Below are 17,658 nucleotides of genomic sequence, written 5' to 3'. Positions count from 1 at the left end.
CCTTGGGTGAAGGGATAAGTATGTGCCTTCAACCTCTCCTTGAGGTTGTATAGCACGTAACAGGTACACAGGTTTGGTTTAAGTTAGGTTAGTTAGTTCTCATATTTTAGCCGAGAAGCGTCTTCCCCGCCATTTTGAGACGCGTCGCATCGGCATTTTGCTTGTACGGATCATGTCGGAAGTGTCGCGCTGTTCCATCGGATTAATCGAGACGGCGCGATTAGTAATAATTAGCGGTAAACACATATGTCGCTTAGGCGTTAATATATAATACGCGTTGAAATTATTCAGTATATCGCGACGGAGCTTCCGTAACTCGTATATACGACGAATTCTCCGCGGATTGTGTTAATTAGTTGAGATTATGCGACATAGTAATCAACAGTTCGTAATTCCTCTTTTCGCATTATAGCTACGATCGCTACTTGCAATTGTTTGGATTAGGAGGCGAATTCGTGACGCTGTAAAAGTTTTTACGCTTATTATCTACAAAATCGCGATTCATCGCGGTGCATAAAAAAATCAGGGAAAAATGTATCGATATAGTAAAATACAAAGAGAAATCAGGCGGCGTTCGTGTGCGCGATTACGATATTTCGCGTTGATAAAATGTATATGTGTAACAGTTTCATGAAGTGAATTTCGTGCGACTGTGGCATAGTAGGTAATATAATTTGGAAAACAAATCATTATTCTCGCATGATAGAAATTATAGATGATGGAAATTTTTTCCCAAAATTTTTTAATTATGTGCACGAGTTAATTATATTTCATAATTATTATACATGTAGTAGTTAACCACGATATTCATCAATATTTACACGTGTATATATAGTGAATAGCACTATTTATGTACATAGTGATGATTGGCACATAAATGATTATCTTTCACATCGTCAGATGTTTATTCTATGTTTGTTCTATGGATTAGAGATATGAAATCTTTGTCATTAATGTCGTGATTACTTTTTTACGTTAGTAAATTTTTATAAAACTATTGTATATGCATGAATTAATTAAAATGTGGTTAGCGCGGTCTTTCTCTGCATTGATCATTATTTGTAGATTAGTAGCATGAAATTGCTGTAGTTAACGATCGTGATCGTTACGTTTATATAAGATTGTATGCATGAGTCAATTTAAATAGTAATTGGCAGTGATCGCGATTATTCTCGGTATATTAGCCGCAATCACACTGCTCATAGTGCTCATGTATAATATTGTACGACAGATTAGATTAGAAGCACGAGATTAATGTATATAGTTAATGCTACAGTCGCTACAAGTGTTAGAATCATTTAATATCCTATTCATGTGAATGCAAATATCGCATCGAAATAAGTAATTTCGTAATATTTTGCATTTTTTAAAATCAATCAACGAATCGAATCGTTATACAGATTCGGTCATGTTAAGTTATTTAAATCGCTCAAAGTGTAAATATATAAATTCAAAAATATAAAAGACGCGAAATTGTTTTTTCTTTTTTTTGCCTTGTAACTTTCCTGCGATATTTCACAGCAATTTTTGTATATTATACCGTCACAAAGTCGATATTGTGTATTTCGAATTTTATGTCGAAGGATGTCGAATTTTAATGGAACGCGTAACGAATGTAAACGTCGGGAGTGCCGTGCAAAAACTGGCAAAAAGTGTTCTCGGTTGCGTTTATTCGCGTTTCGCGTCGTCCGTTCGGGAGTGTCGTACAAATAGTCGAGCGCGAAAGATCGAGTGTCGCGCTAGTTAGTATCCGCGCGATTGCAATTAGCCGTGTTGCTCCGATTGATTTGTGTTCGCGAGTGAGTGTTTGGAGCGACGAGGAGAACGACGGGGCGGTGACGTCGGCGTCGGCGGGACTGAGGAGACTGGTGAGTAAATCCATTTATTAGGCTACACTCTTGTGACTAATTATTCAGCTGTTCGGGATGATTTAGCGCCGTCGAGTCAGGTATTCATCGCGTCTTGACAGGCATTTAACATTGTTGACTCGAATACATTATGAGTTAGACGTCTAAGAAAAAGTGGGATATACATCTCCGTTATATTCCACCTCTATTGACAATGAGATAATAAATTTGGTTTTCCGCGCGGGTGGATTAATAATATAATTAATTTAATCTTTGCATTTTTTATTAATTAGTTATTTAGAATATGTTGATTGAAAATATCTTAATTGTCTCCTAACTTTATTCGAGGAACTAATTTTTATCTTGCGTTGTGTGTTTAAAGAAATGTATATTATAACGAAAAAATAAAAACTTATAAAATAAAGAATGCCTTAAAAGAGTAGGAATTGTTTTTATTTATATATTTAATGTACAATAAAACTACAATATTTTATGATATTTTAACATTTATTTTTTTTACAGATCATTACTTCAGATTTGCTGTTCAATTCCACATCGGTGTGGTGAGTCACATTATGTTTTGGTAGTTTTAAGATAGTAAATGAATGATAAAACAATAGATAACGCTTTTTGATGACATTGATTTTACTTTACGAAAAATACGCTACCGCGTCTCTTGGTAATGCATCATTAATAACGATAATGAGTTTTTATTAATAATTAATTTTGAATTTTGATTTTAAAATGAAATATTGCTTTTATTCAAATTACTTTATATTTATTAAATTTTGAAACAGTAGAATAACAATGAAACTTTGTGTGTTATTTTGTTATAATATTTATATATGTCGCGCAGAGTCTTTTCAAATTAAATAAGGAAAATCAAACATAATATAATTTTTATTTTTAATAATATTTTTAAAGCAAATGTTACCTAATACTTTTAAACCTATTATTTTACGTTAGATAAATTATATCTTTGCAAAAATATTTAATTTTGTCATATGGAACGTATTTCTCTAAATAATTTATTTCATCATTAAATTTACTTGATAAACTCAAATTAATTGTTATCTGTTAGACACGACGAGATTATCAATATAATTTTATTTACTGAAAACGTATTGTTAAGAGCCGTCAACATCTACGTTATTCATCGGGAAAGCTCAGAGCTCAATGGTTTAAAGTGAAATTTGTTTATTGGAAAAACGTCAGCCAGATGAAATTAATTTTACATTGGAGAGGCTCGATCAGTTTATTGAAGATAATTTTATTTATTCGAGAAAAGCGATTCCTCACACACATGTTGCGAATACGGAGTTTATTTATTGAAAATGTGCGTTCAGGCATCAGTATCAATTTTATTCATTATATAAACGTGTTCAGGGAAACTAAATTAAATTTATTTATTGAGGACGCTGTCAGATAACCGAAGCTAATTTTATTTATTGGAAAAGCGCGATTCGTGGATTATTGAAAATAATTTTATTTATTTGGAAGCACATCGCATTATCAGTTATTGACGAATTAATTAATTATTATTTGGTGATACGAGTTTATTTATTAATAACACACGCACGGTTTATCAATATTAATTTTAATAATCGGAAAAGCTCTTGAAATCATTGAAATCCATTTTACACGTTTACAAATAATGCATATTTATGAGTTATCAAATTTATTTTATGAAGACATATTAAAACTGCGATAAAAAAATTAATTTTATAAAGAAAAGAGTGTAATGTTCCATAGGGGAAATGCATATCGCATAAGTTAATTAAAGTTAATTAAAGATGAATTTATTTAATGTAAAAAACAATTATATCAACAATCATTAAAAGAGCATATATTATGTATAAGTGATCAAGTATATTTTTATTTAGCATGTTGCACGCGAGAAATAGAGCGTGCAGAGGTTACGAAAATCAAATTCATGGTAAGTAATTGATGAGTGAAACATAAGTCGTGATGGTTATCTTATACATATGCACATAGTGAGAAAGAGGCGGAATAATTTATTATTATCGATTATTATATTACTATAACGCTATTCCATCCAACGCAACGTCTCGTGTGATATACCAGATAGGCGATTGGGCGCGTGGCGCTTATGAGACGAGGTCGGTTCAACGATCGCTCATTGTGGCAAAAACTGATTTATCCGCGTCAGGTTGTTCAGGGTCGCGGACACTGACACTCTTTTTCGTGGACGGTTCGCGAGAAATTCTGTACCTAACGCGAATGGTTACGCACGATAGCTGGTTCACGGAACGCTGCACCGCGCGGAACTTTCGTACAACCGACAGAGTATAAGAATCACAAAATATTAATTTAGTAGCAGATTTAGTATTATTCTCATATCTTTTATTTATGTGGAAGCAAGTACGATCATATACAATTAATTTTTTTTACACTCTTATTTTTGGACCCTTATTTTCGTTAATCGGTTTATTTGCGGTATATAATAATAATAATAATAATAATAATAATATAATTAGATAGTTAACATATCTGAAACGCAATGAATTTATGTATTATTAATTTCTATCCATTTTTATTGATAGTTTATTAATTCTGAACACATAAATCGCCGTAGTGGAAACATCGTGCAGCTTAATAAATGACAAAATAAGTTTTTATTAAGATGTTGATTAATACTAGCTGATGAGAGAATTGTGGAAATAATTATTTATTAATAGTATAGCTATTAATAGCGGTGTTATTTCTGACTGTTGCGAATATGACTTTTGCGTTTGTGCGTGCACGAAATCGATATATGCAAACACGAATTCTGATGGCAAGACCAGAGAGCGATGCCGGATATAGTGGTCGGCGGTTCGCAACCGTAATGCGTAGGCCCCTGTGCGAATGTTTGCGTAACAACCGCGGCGGTGGTTTGCCGCCACCGGCGACGATTGACTTGTCTAAATAACGGCACCTGTTTCGTTCTATCGAAAATAATTACTCGGCAAATAACACGGGGCGAATTTCGTTCCCTGTGTCGAGATTGAGCGATAATTTGTTAGCCACACGAAACATGACTTACTTCTGATTGTACTTAATCTTAAAAATACATACTTCCCAATACGATCAGTAAACTGCACACTTACGCAAGGGGTCAAGATTTTCGGTTATATCTGTATGTATTAGAGTATCACGGGCGAAATAATTGATAAAGTATAATCGATGTAATAAATAATTATGCATAATTGAACGTTGAGAGAAATTCACGTGAATTGACACCGCCGCCACTTTTGTTGTTTATGACACATTTCAATCAACGTAGATTCACATAAACCTGGAACCAGAAATCCATTTTACTTTCCTCATTGTCGTGTTATCTGGACATGCCTGCGTGCTCTCGCATCAATCGATGGGCCGCCATTCACTGAACACAAGAGATGGTAAATAACTTCTTTATTGGTAAAAGTGAACTTGCCTTGGTTCTCACACCCGGACCTTCAATTCGGAATGTCATTGTGCAGTTTATGAATCGAACAGTTCTGTTTGCTTCTGTGTGCTGTTCTGTTTGCTGGAAGCAGTGCGAGCGCCCAATAGGGACAAAGCTAACACAGGGAGAATCGGTGTGGATACATCGATCTAACGATCCATCTATAGTCGGTATAGCTTTACCAATCTTCGTGGATACAGGGGAATTTAATTCGCAGTTTAGTATATACGGGTTTTCTCTAAGAGCGCGATTAGTATTTCAAATGGAGAAGCGAGATAAGAAACATGATTACTTTGAAGTAACAATTGAGTTATTAAATCGATAGAAATTCCAAGTTACACTAAAATCCTTCAAGATAATAATTTTAAGTTAAAAGGAAAAAAGTTACTGAATTAATCCAAATATATAATTCGGAATCGATATAATCTTAGTAAAGTTACGCGTTGAAAGACGAGCGTGAGAGCGTGAAGTGATTCACATTCCGACCAAGCAATTTCGCTTTCGCCATTCGTAACGCGGGCTTTTCTTTGTTGTATAATCTTAATGAGATGACGGTTTTAATATCTTCTTTTAATCAGTAATACAAAAAGTATACTAACATTAGACACTAATATTGAGCAAATATTTTATTTTAATAACAAAATGTAACTTTTATATTTTTAAATTAGTGACCATTTTATATTAAAAAAGATCGATGGATGACATGGGGACTTAAGAGGCAACAAAGATAATCGAATAATATCGTATTGACTAACGTTATATGATAATAACCGAAATATAATCGCATGCCGCGCCGAAGGAAAATTTGTCCTCGAATATTAATTTTATTAGGCATGTAAATAGCCATTGAGTCTGATTGTGAGGAAAATCTGGCTGAATGTGTAATGAAATTAATAACTGTTTTATTAATGCATTCTAATGACTCTTGTGGAAATTGAATGACAGTAAATGTAATCGGATAACGCCATAATGTTGACTAACAAATTGCAGCTGATAATTAACGAAATGCATGTCTTTTTGTATGAAAATTTATCTGATAGTATTTAGTTGGCGAAACGCGAAAGCAGTGATTGAATTAATGACCGTTTTAGGGTTTCGTGACGCATGATGATAGATATCTGATAACGTTGATTAACATAATGTGAACAATTAGAGAAATATGATGGTGAAAAATGAAGACGTTTTAAGTATAATTAATTAAATGCTTTTGTTTATTTAATAATTTCAAGAATGTTTATTAAAAGTAGGCACTAAATTGGGATTGGTAATTAAAAGTATCAATATTTTTTTCACACAATCTCGTATACGTATATAATAATTATAGAATTAAGTTTTCTCTCGAGAAGAAATAAGATGGTACTACCTACAAATTGTTATCTTTTAACAATTTTATTAATATTTATTATTAATATTTATTAATCTCTTATAATAATTTTATAATACTTCTAGTAATATTGAACTTATTTCATTTTTTTTACTTTACTCGGTATTATTTCTGACTCGTTTTATATGACGGTGATATCGAATACCTTGTGGTCATTGTGTGGTATTTAATTGAAGGATCCACGCATACTTTCCTCGTTTCCGATATCCGAAATCCCGGCGTGCATTCCAAGGCCAGCAGGTACTAATGAAGTCGTGAGAGGTCGGTCGGGAATTGTGACGCGGTCGGGCGCGCTCACGGGCCCGCGGGTGTGGGAAAAGGAGGGACGGCAGATGATTTAGATTCCACCTAAACGATCTGTCTAAGCCGGTCTGACGGCTCGGCGTTCAGGTCAAGTTCATCGCCGTTCACTTGGTATAATGGATTTAATGAGAAGGTAGCCACCTCCGCACCCCGACGTGTCAGGACTTACCCGGTCATCGGGTCAGAATAGGAGGGTGGGGGAGGGGGAGAGGTTCTGCATCCTTCTTCATCGGTTCCCACTTGCAGAAGTGCGCACGCCTGACGAAGGGCGTTTAAGGTGATCCTCCTGGGATCAGAAACAATAGGCATGCCTCTCGAGAGGATAATGACGGTGAAAATTGTCAGTTTGTCGTGCATGGGTCCCTAATCACTCTTCTCGCGGCTTGTATCTTGTTATCATGCATGTCGAGGGGCATGCTACTGTGGCTCGCGTTCTTTTTATCCAGTCACCGGCCGCAAGCGGGTTAACGACGCCGCCGTGACGTGTAACTATTCATTACGTCTTTTGGCGAGATACTCTCCTCTATCCATTTTAAAATGACATGAACCCTTTCGGGATTTAGATTATATGTTTTCGACAGGAATGATAAAAAGAAGGTGTTGAAAATATTTTTTTATCTCTTTATAAAGTAGATTTATGTTTTATTTGGAATTATTTTTTTACGTTATTTAGATGTTCTTTTTTCAAATTGTACTAGTATCTAATAAATTGTTTCAAAATGTTTTAAAAATATTTTATCTAACATGCCTTCGTACACAAATCTTTTCTGAAATAAATTAAATAAGAATATCTTGAAATATAATTAATCATCAAGGAAGTTTGTAAATGATTCTCAAATATTTTTAAGAAGTTATATATTTAATTTTTCTAAAGTATTCTCTAATTTCTAAAAAACTTTCACATTTTGAATATCTTTATATATGTATAATAGATATACTTCTCGATATATTAAACATTCTTTTACAAAGAAAGAGTTAAGAAATTTCAATTTCTTATTTCTCATATTTGAAATGGTCGAAAGTTACTCGCGCTGTTCGCTAAAATAAATCGCGGCCGTTATGCACCAATGCACAATGCGCATCGAAACTCGACGCTCCAGCCGACACTGGAAAAAACTAAGAAGGCTTCGACCGCCGTTGCGTCGCCCATTGTCAAGACGGAAAGAACGGCAGCTGCGATCGCGACAGCCATTTGGAAACTCGAGCTATTTATTCGTTCGCACCTTCACACCGCTCGCACTCCCCGAATCCGTGAAAACACCTTAAGCTTTTTCAGGCAGATAAATACCGAGGTTCTTTTTTTTGAATGGGTCGCGTGGAAACGAGACTGCACCAGTGTCCTTCTGAATCGAGGGACTCCCGCCAAGACAAACTTTTCTTTAGCGGAATAATATCTTAGAAATATCCTTTCAAAAATCTGGCCTTTAACTCTTCATTCATGCATAACTCTGAATCTCTTTTTCAACCCGGATGTACATATGGAAACTATACTTTTCTGTGTCAATTTGTATAAAAAAAAAAGTTTTGTAAAGATTACTTAAGAGATATGCTTTATAATCACACGCTACGGTGAACGTTGCTTTATATGCTATGCACAGTTCCATAGTATCGAGATGATTATTTTTTAATTTTTATTTTTGTAAGGAGAAATTGTCGAAAATTATTTAGTTAAATTAAATATTTTATCACAGGTTGTATTTTTGACCAAACTGACATTTATTCTTACGTTAACTCGACGTTTCGACACTGGTTTTGTGTCCTTATCAAGAGATTTCTATCTCATACTGTTCGCAAATTGCATTAGCCACCTACAAAGTTCTTGCAGTTCTACTAACATTGTCAAATCTTAAAAAGGTCGCACTCCAGAGCGAGCCGCAGTCATGATGTGAACGGAACCGACCGGTGACACGCGTCGTTCCGGATCGAAAGACAGCGACTGACTGTAAATATTTTATACTTAAATGCTATTGTACTGAAATTGAAAGGTATATTTATTGATATACGGCATTTCGAAGGATAATATTTAACGTTTATTTTTTATTTACGGTACAATATTTATAACTTACTTTTGTCGCTTGTAATGTTATACGCGGATAATCGATACAGCTTAAGATTCATCGTGACGATACGAATACAAAGGTTACACGTCGTATAGCAGGAAGGTCTCACTCTTTGAGCGAGATGTTTTTCCATAGCTTACTTTCCCCGCTCGCGAAATCGATTTGACCGACACTATAAAGATAAAAACAAATTAAAAGTAACTATATATCAGATCCTAGAGTAGAACCAGTCGCGCGTGGTCTCTTCTCATAATTAAAAAATCAACAAGAAAAACATTAGATATTTTTATATTTTTCGTAAACTAATTGATTTTTCGTAAACTTAAAATCGAATTGACAAAACATTTTTAAATATATCCATTAATAATAAATTAATAGATATATTTGATCCGAGAACGGGCGTCTCATTTTTTTGCGTTACACCCCAATTAAAAGTCGTTGTTATTAATTACATATTGCACATTTTGGATTGTTCTATAATTTATCAGTATTTGAGGACAATATGTATATATATAGATTTACTCAACATTTTCCGAAAAAAGTAAGGAGAAATAAGTAAAAGAAATATTTTAAAAACGAAAGAAAAAAAGCACTATATAAAATTACTATGTGACGTGAGCTTCTTTTTTTCGACACTGAGGCGTCTAAGTAGCTCCAGGTGCCCGTTCTCGGGTATAAAAGTATGCCCCAAAAAGATATGCGCTGCTCCAATGAGCCGAGTTACGCAAATCCAACTAACAATAAGAATCGTTGGTTGTTATTCAATAATTTGATTGCCGCCTGGTTCCCCAGGTTGGGCATAGGGTACATGACAATCTTATCACGGAAAGACCTACAAAAAAAAAATGTTCAATTAAAAAAAAATGAAGTTGGTTCATGCAATTAAATGTTGACGTTACGGGCTGCCACAAATATAAATAGTTAATTTAATTAGATATTATTGAGTCAAATATTTAAATTATTAAAACAACTATCTGATGTTTATTGTTTATTAATATTGATGTTGAATTAATAGATTTTATCTCAATTATACTGATGCTGTTGATACAACATAATTTTTTCCGTGTATTGTTGCGAAAAACTTAACAAAAGAAAACCGAACAGCCCACACACAAATTTAAAAAATAATTTTCTTCTATTTAGCCTACACACGAAGGGCTGAATGGAAGAAAATAATTAAATTAGGCTAAGGTTCGGTTGTAGAAGTGCTCGATTGTAGAAGAATATATTAAAAATTAATAATAAATATACATTTTAATATACATTTTAGTTTCACATTGAAGCAAGTGAAACCATTAAATTGATCGTCCAATTAACAGTAAAATTATAGTTAAATTAATACAGCAGATAATGATTAACCGGCAAAATGCGACGTCATGATCGCGAATAAACGAATGAAATTCATTATCTACTTATCATCTGCCCATAGAACGGAGCGTTTCTATTCGCGTAGCACGCGAATAAAAATTAAATAAAATTTTTTACAAGAAGAAAATTTTCGCGCTTTGCATTATCCCTTCATTGATATTAAATAGAAAGAAAGGACAAAAATATTAAAGTGAAAGTTGTTCTTACGTCGTTTCCACGAGATCGAACACTCACGACTCACGACACAGCTCTTGTAATTCATATGATTCCATTTGTACTGCATCCTTTTCAAAGATTACGAGCCTCTAGCGTTCCTGGATGGAGAGACCGTAAGAAAGCGAATTCACGCGCGGAAATCGCGAAGAAACAAAGTTTTTGCTACACTATTTACACAGGGGCTATGTACAATTTATTCTCAACACGTCTCGGTCAAGACTAGTCAGCCGACGACACAGCGAAAGTCCTCCCGGTCTTCGTTGTCATCTATAACGACGTTACTGTCGTCAGTCGTCTCTCCGAATCTCGAAGTAGTCCATTGGCCAGATTTAATTCTGCTGCTAGAGCGACGCTATATTGATTATATCTTGCCGTCAGGAAAATGCTTAATCTTTCTTAGACGATAAAATTCTTCCAGGTTGATCGTCTCGAACGGCAGATGTTGGATTAAGAATGTCTTCTATATAATAATTTTTTTATTAGATCGTTTGCCTAGGTATACCTCCATTTTAGAAAGTGTCGCGGTGTTCTCTTCTTTTTCATTTTTTCAAATTCCATTTAATTGATTCGTGAGATTTTCATTCATCGCGCACTCAATCCACCGCGGAATCTTTTTCAAGAATTGCTAGAATTCTTCTGTAGAATCGAGGATATTCAGAAAGACTTCATAATTTATGATGATGATGATGATTGGTGCAAGTTTCTGTCAAATCCGTGATAGCCATTATGATAAGGAAATAGTCATTGTTGGAAAATTTGACAGAATCCAGGAATGTTTTTAGTTAATCGGCTTGATTTTTTAAGAAATAAATATTTTTCCTCAATGATTTTATCATACGTAACGTTCAACTTTCGTCTCGTTAAATCCACGGTCATCATGGTCACAGAGAGACACGTGGAAATTATCCTTCTTGAGGAATCACATCTCCTTCTTCTGATCATCGGAACCGCGACTGATAATATTCGGAAAAGTCTGCGTTTCCGTCGGGTACCGTCGTTTCGGTCCGTCGAGTCTGCGGTAGCCATCACAGCAACTGCTCCTCGAAGATAGATCAGAGCTACGCTCTATCGGGTCACAAGATGACCAACGGTCGTCGAAAAGAGGACTCGCTTCCCGATGCCGGCGACATTTGGTACGCGGGAGGGTACTGGCCCATCTGCGGAGCCAGCAAGCCGCCGGGTTGGACCGATCCGGGATAGTAAGCCGTCGGCAGAGGTGCGCCGGGGCTCGCGGCCGATGACGTTGACGTCGAACTCGCGCTGGACGAGCCCTGCTCCGTCCTTTCGTGTTGCTTGCTCGTGTCTGGCGATTCCGCGGGCGGTGATCTTGCAGGCCCGCTACCGCCGACGATGCTGCCCGGGCTGGATTCCTCGTAAAGCTTGTTGGGCTCGTAGCTGGGTCGATTGTATTCGATACTCGGTTTCTGATCCATGTACAGCTTCGACTGCTCGAAGTACGCCTTCGCGTCCAAGTAGGTACGGTCCAGGCAGTAGGCCTTAGCATTGGATGAATCCAAGTACTTGGGATCTGGGTACATGCTCATTGCTAGAGTGCTGGGCGGCATATAGGCAGCGCGATACTTGTCAGCCTCCATAGAGTACTTCATGGCGTCCATCGAAACCTGTAACAGGGACAGGAAAACGTTTAGCGGTCCAAATACTGTGTGTTGTTGTTTTTTTCGATTTTTATATCTCGCAGCAATCAGACCGATTATATCTAATAATATATCTAATAAACGCAAATCGATTCGTCTCGTGTGCGAGAAGAATTCTCCCCAAAACGGTGTGTCACATATATTCGAAGATTTCAATAAGATCTAAAGCGCTCTGTTATTAGTTCTCGCCAATTCTTTGCTGGGTTCTGATATACGTCGGCTTTCCAAAAAAAATGGACAAAAAAACTGGCCGAAAAACTTGACACTGTCGCGGATGAGCAAAAAGAGCAAGCGACAAATTCGAAAGTCAACGCATTCGATTCGGTCGGCGCGCGCAAATCGCGAAATCGGTGAATCCGCGGCGCGACCCGAGCCAGAGATTTGTTCTACGTCGAAGACAACGCTGCCAATGGCCATAAATTTCGTCACGTTGGGCCAAGCACGTTTGGACCAAGCTGCCGCGAGTTGAAGAGAGGGACCGGCTCGAGAGACTGGTGCTTAAAAAAAAAAAAAAAAAAAATAAAAGAAAAAATAAAAGAAGCGAAAGGAGAGGCGGGAAACAGCGCGCATATTCCCGATTCTATAATTCGTGGACGAAAGAAGGACCGTGCGGGATCCTTTGTCGGATCGTTAAGCGGCTTTGTCCGGATGATTTACATCCAGTCTTAGTAATGCTAAGTCTCTCCCGCCCGCTACGACCAATTGATTACAGCTCAGCTTCTCTCACCTCGAAAACCTCACTCGCTGCGATCCGCGAATCGCGCAACGGCGCGGCGTCTAGAAATTAAAAAATTTCTTCTCGCCGCGCGACGTTGAAATATCCGCATTGAAAGTCTGCTCGATCGCGACCACTCTGATCGATATGTATTTTATTAATTTTATGTTAGATGATTATTAGATGATTAATTCAACAAAAAAAATTCTTGATATTTTTGAATCGGTTATTCTATTCTGGAAAATTTATAAATTAATGTAGAATAACTTGGTCAACTTCTAAGTTTGAAGATTTGAGATAATTGAGCAATTTTTACACATGTATAATTATAAATGTATAAGCTCTAAACGAGTAAAATGAATATTTCCTTATAATTATATCTACCAAAATTATTTTTTTAAAATAGCTTATCAAGCCTTTCTCGATTTATTCGAAATATAGTAAACTGTATGAAATAAGCTCGAATGTTCTAAGAAGTTAGTTATATGCAGATAGTTAAGCATATTGTGTAACTATTATGTCCAATTTTAGACTCATTACCTAATCGCCTGTATAATTATATATAATTATATATAGGGGGAGTCCGGGAGACTTGACCATAGACGAGAGTTGAACCACTTCAAATATCTCGTTCAAATTTTATTGTTGCTGTATTATACTATATTGTTGTATTATATTATACTGTTGTATTTATATAATACAACAATATAATATAATACAGCAACTTAACAATTGCGCGCTTGGCGCAAAATTTGAACGAGATATTTGAAGTGGTTCAACTCTCCTCTATGATCAAGTCTCCCGGACTCCCCCTAATCTTTTTTTCCTGGGATATACAATTCTACATGTTTTTCATTTGTTCCTTTCGTCTGTCTTCGTAACGATCGAGTCGTGATAGCTTATTCCGTTTTCATTCTGTACCATTGTCTTGGGTGATTTTATAATCTACCAAAGTTTATCCAAATCATGCTCTAAAATAGTTTATCAAACTTTCTCGATTTATTCGAAACAGGGTAAATTGTACGATATAAGCTTGCATTTTTTAAGATGATTATATAGATTAGACACAGTTATGCAATATGCATAACTTGTGTCCAATTTTAGACTCATACCTACATAGTTCTACATGTTTGTCATTTGTTTCTTCCGTCTGTCTTCGTCATGGTCGTGTTAGTTTACTCCGTCTTCATTCTACGCCGCCGTTCTGAGAGACTTAATTATCCAGCGCGATGTCACTGTTAAAAAGGACAATGACACCGTACACCATTCGCCTCTGTTTTCGTTTACAAAAGACTGGCATTCTCCTTTCGCGCCATGTGTCGTCGAAGTCGTGAGCGAAAGAGAATGAGCGCACTTTATTTTCCAAATGGCCTCGGGGCGGTAGGGAGAGTACAGAGAGCGAGAAAGTCAACTCCCTCACATTACCGCATTGTGCCGTGGCCCTTGATATTTCAGTCGCTTCAACATTTTGTAAGACCTTGTCTTCCTGCAAATAATTTATTTGTGAGATTATTGATGAAATGCGATTTTATCATTTGATGTGATCATCGATGCGATATTAATTTTTTAAATAGTTATACGGAAAAAAATGATTAGCTATATATACTATAGCTAATATAGTCGTAATATATGAATAATTAACATTTTTTGCAGCGAGAACAAAAGATTTTGCTACTATTGTTAAATTATAGCTCTTGCTGCAAAAAATATAGGTTAAACTCGGGTAAGATGGCCATACAGGAAAGATGGCCAACCTATGTTTATTTGATGTTTCATGGCTATAGATTGAAAGAACATAGGTTGGCTATCTTTCCTGTGGCCATCTTACTCGAGTTTACCCTAGCTTTCGCTGTAAAAAATGTTAGTTATCCATATTTTATACGACTAAATTTAGCTAATTTTTTTTCGTGTACTTTGATTAGCGATAAGAATCTATTTTAACGTTATATTTTTTTCTAGTAATATGTATAATGTACGTTCTCTTTTTCTCGTTATTTCAGTAGCTGTAATGTAAACCTTAAAAAATTAACTGTTCTAAGGATTAATTATTATTTTATCTAAACATAATAAAAATTGTGCAAATTAGAAATTTGCACTTGGCTTCCTCATAGAGGAAGTGATGTCTTAAGATGCTAATACGGCCCTCTGATTGGCTGATGACGCCTTAAAACTATACTTAAGACGATCTTGGATATAAGACCCGACTATGAATAGCGGCCTTAAAGAATTATATATGAAATAGAAATATAGAAAAAAAAAGACTGAAGAATATAATAAAATTAAAAATTTTTTGTTAATTCTATTATATTCTTCAGTCTTTTCTACCCCTATTTCATATATAATTCGTTAAGATTTGGTTGATCAGTTCCGGAGTTATAGAAATTTCTGTAAATTTGGCACAGACATACATACATACACACATACCGACATTTTTTTTAATGCAATATTTTGACGTTTTAAAACACTCTGAACATATTGACATTAAAAACTCAAAAAACAATATTTTCTTTGGTTTCTTTTACCCCTATTTTACATATAATTCTTTTAAGTTTGGTTGATTAGAGCCAACTTTATACGCAATCAAAGGTTCATATACGAGTTTACGAAAACAAAGCTTTCTCTATGAGGAAGCAAAAATTTAGCTCTTATTAGTCAAATCGAGCATGAGAAAGTTTAATTGGCTAACTGCTCTGTCCTTGATTTTGGCTCTCAAGTTAGTCAAAGAACCGTGTTCATAGTTTTATTTTGCTTTAGCAATTGCTAAGCTTGTTCCTTCTTGGAAGGGCTCTAGCTGTAACCGATTCACAAGAAGTTGTCTTCTCTCTTTTTTTCTCTCTCTCTACTATGTTATATAATGTTAGAAAGCATTAATGAGAGAGAAGCTTTTTTTTTACAATAATTTCTAATTTAAATTTTATTATGTGAGTACTCTAAAACAGTTTTCTTTTTCTCTTAAAATTTTGCGATTAGATCATTTTCGTGATGCTAATGCGAAGGGAGGGAGGAAGAGCTCGAACTCGGCCGGGCGAAGATAACGCTGGAATTCTTCGAGCGTGCCGCTCGCCGCCGATGTTCGCCAATAATGGTCGCTTGTATCGCGCCGGTGCCTCGTTCCAGACGCGTCGGCCATTCAGCCGTTGAATGCAGAAATAACTAGCTATCTGTTTGTCTCCCGTAGCCAGCTGCGGAAATTCATACACAGACCACGGTCTCCGGTTTCTGTTTGCGAAGCCACCCGGGGGCTCCTTTGTTGCAACAACGAATGAAACGTACCTACCACTCATCCTCTCTCCCGCTACCTTCTCCGCGCTTCCACCCTCATCCTTCCACCTCCTTCCTGAATCGACTCTTCCTCTTGTGTGCGCGCGCGCGCGCAATTCTCTTTTTCTCCTCTTTTTGCTATATTTACGTGACCGATGATCTGTCGCGTGGATCCTATATATACGTTCACTTGCCAATTGTCTTCGAGATAAATGTTTTTCTGATTATCGCAATTTTGCCGCGTTGGGCAAAATGTTGAATTAACATTTACTTTACGAAACATCTATATAGCAAACATCTATACATAAATATCTTGCCTCGTTAATTCCTTTTTTTAAGGCCGGTTTTACAATCAGTCGTATGTCGGAGTCGGATGTCGGAACGTAGCCGATGATCCAATGAGGAAAAATCGATAGCCGACTCCGACATACAACTGATTGTAGACCAGCCCTTACTGTTACACTATTAACCCCTTGATGCGCACACAACTGTCAAAATATGCCATGACAGTCGCTTATGAATTAAGGGCAGCGAAAGAACTAATCGGCATCGCGGAAAAGAGTCAACAATACACTTCGAGACTTTCGAGAGGACTTTGATACATTCGAGTATCGATTTAACATGCTTTTTTTGCTTCCTTATAGAGGAAGCTTCTGTGTTCTTGTCTTAAGAATCTATTATATTGTTGCGCCCGTGCTGAGACACCCGTTGCGTGCTGAACTTCGCTCACGAGTAGCTTCAAACCGAAGCACGCGCCTTGACAATGGGTTGTAATATTGGGCGCGTTCAGCAGACACAACTGTTGCACAACTGTTGAGTTCGTCTTATTAACACTCTGCGTTGATTGGTTGGTTCTAAAAGTAAGAGCCAATCACGTTCGACTGCTACTACTGAGCGGCTTGGTCTGCTAAACGCGACCATTGTTTGTTTATAAACATTTCTCTAGAGATTCGTTCTGGAGCTTCCGAACCGTTCGGATCTGTTCTCCAATCCTCTTCTGTATTTTTCGAATAAACCTGAGATTCTTTTCAAGAGAGAGTGTTCCTTTCTTTACGCGAGTCCGGGAGTGCGCGGCGCGAACGCGAGTGTCTCTGTGAGATTGCAGAGCACAACAATATGTTAATAATTTTGCTAATTTCTCATAGAAAAAGCTTTATAAACGAAAAAAATGATGAGGGAGCAATGTGCAAGTGTGCACATTCTGCAAGTTTCTATCTTTTAGAAAGGATATAAAAAAATAACCCAAATAGCACACGGAGAGAATTTTCTCTCAAAATTTACCTTGAAATCGTGGTTGTAGGGCATGTACCACCAAGAATTTTATGCGAGCTATTCTGATTAATATCTACCATAATAAAAAATATTAATATTTATTACATTAAAGTATAAAATATGTTT

General features: G+C 36.2%; 1 protein-coding gene and 1 long non-coding RNA gene across 2 annotated transcripts in view; one reads left to right on the top strand and one right to left on the bottom strand.

Moving 5' to 3' along the window:
- The first annotated feature begins 2,371 nt into the window (after nucleotides 1-2,371).
- LOC143897719 (uncharacterized) overlaps nucleotides 2,372-17,658 on the top strand; it is a 140,507-nt gene continuing 125,220 nt past the window's right edge. Inside the window, exon 1 of the long non-coding RNA XR_013256981.1 lies at nucleotides 2,372-2,410. This is a non-coding gene — a long non-coding RNA (uncharacterized LOC143897719). The remainder of the gene's footprint in view (nucleotides 2,411-17,658) is intronic.
- Nucleotides 8,993-17,658, bottom strand: part of LOC143897742 (uncharacterized) — a 45,789-nt gene continuing 37,123 nt past the window's right edge. The window contains exon 5 of the mRNA XM_077406605.1: nucleotides 8,993-12,251. Coding sequence (XP_077262731.1) covers nucleotides 11,703-12,251 — 549 coding nt within the window. The 3' untranslated portion in view covers nucleotides 8,993-11,702. The remainder of the gene's footprint in view (nucleotides 12,252-17,658) is intronic.

The sequence above is a fragment of the Temnothorax americanus genome, unplaced genomic scaffold (genome assembly GCF_048541705.1).
Source record: "Temnothorax americanus isolate GAGA-0224 unplaced genomic scaffold, ASM4854170v1 Scaffold21, whole genome shotgun sequence".
Lineage (NCBI taxonomy): Eukaryota > Metazoa > Arthropoda > Insecta > Hymenoptera > Formicidae > Temnothorax > Temnothorax americanus.
Note: the sequence above shows the minus strand (reverse complement) of the source record. Positions and strands in the feature narration are given on the sequence as shown.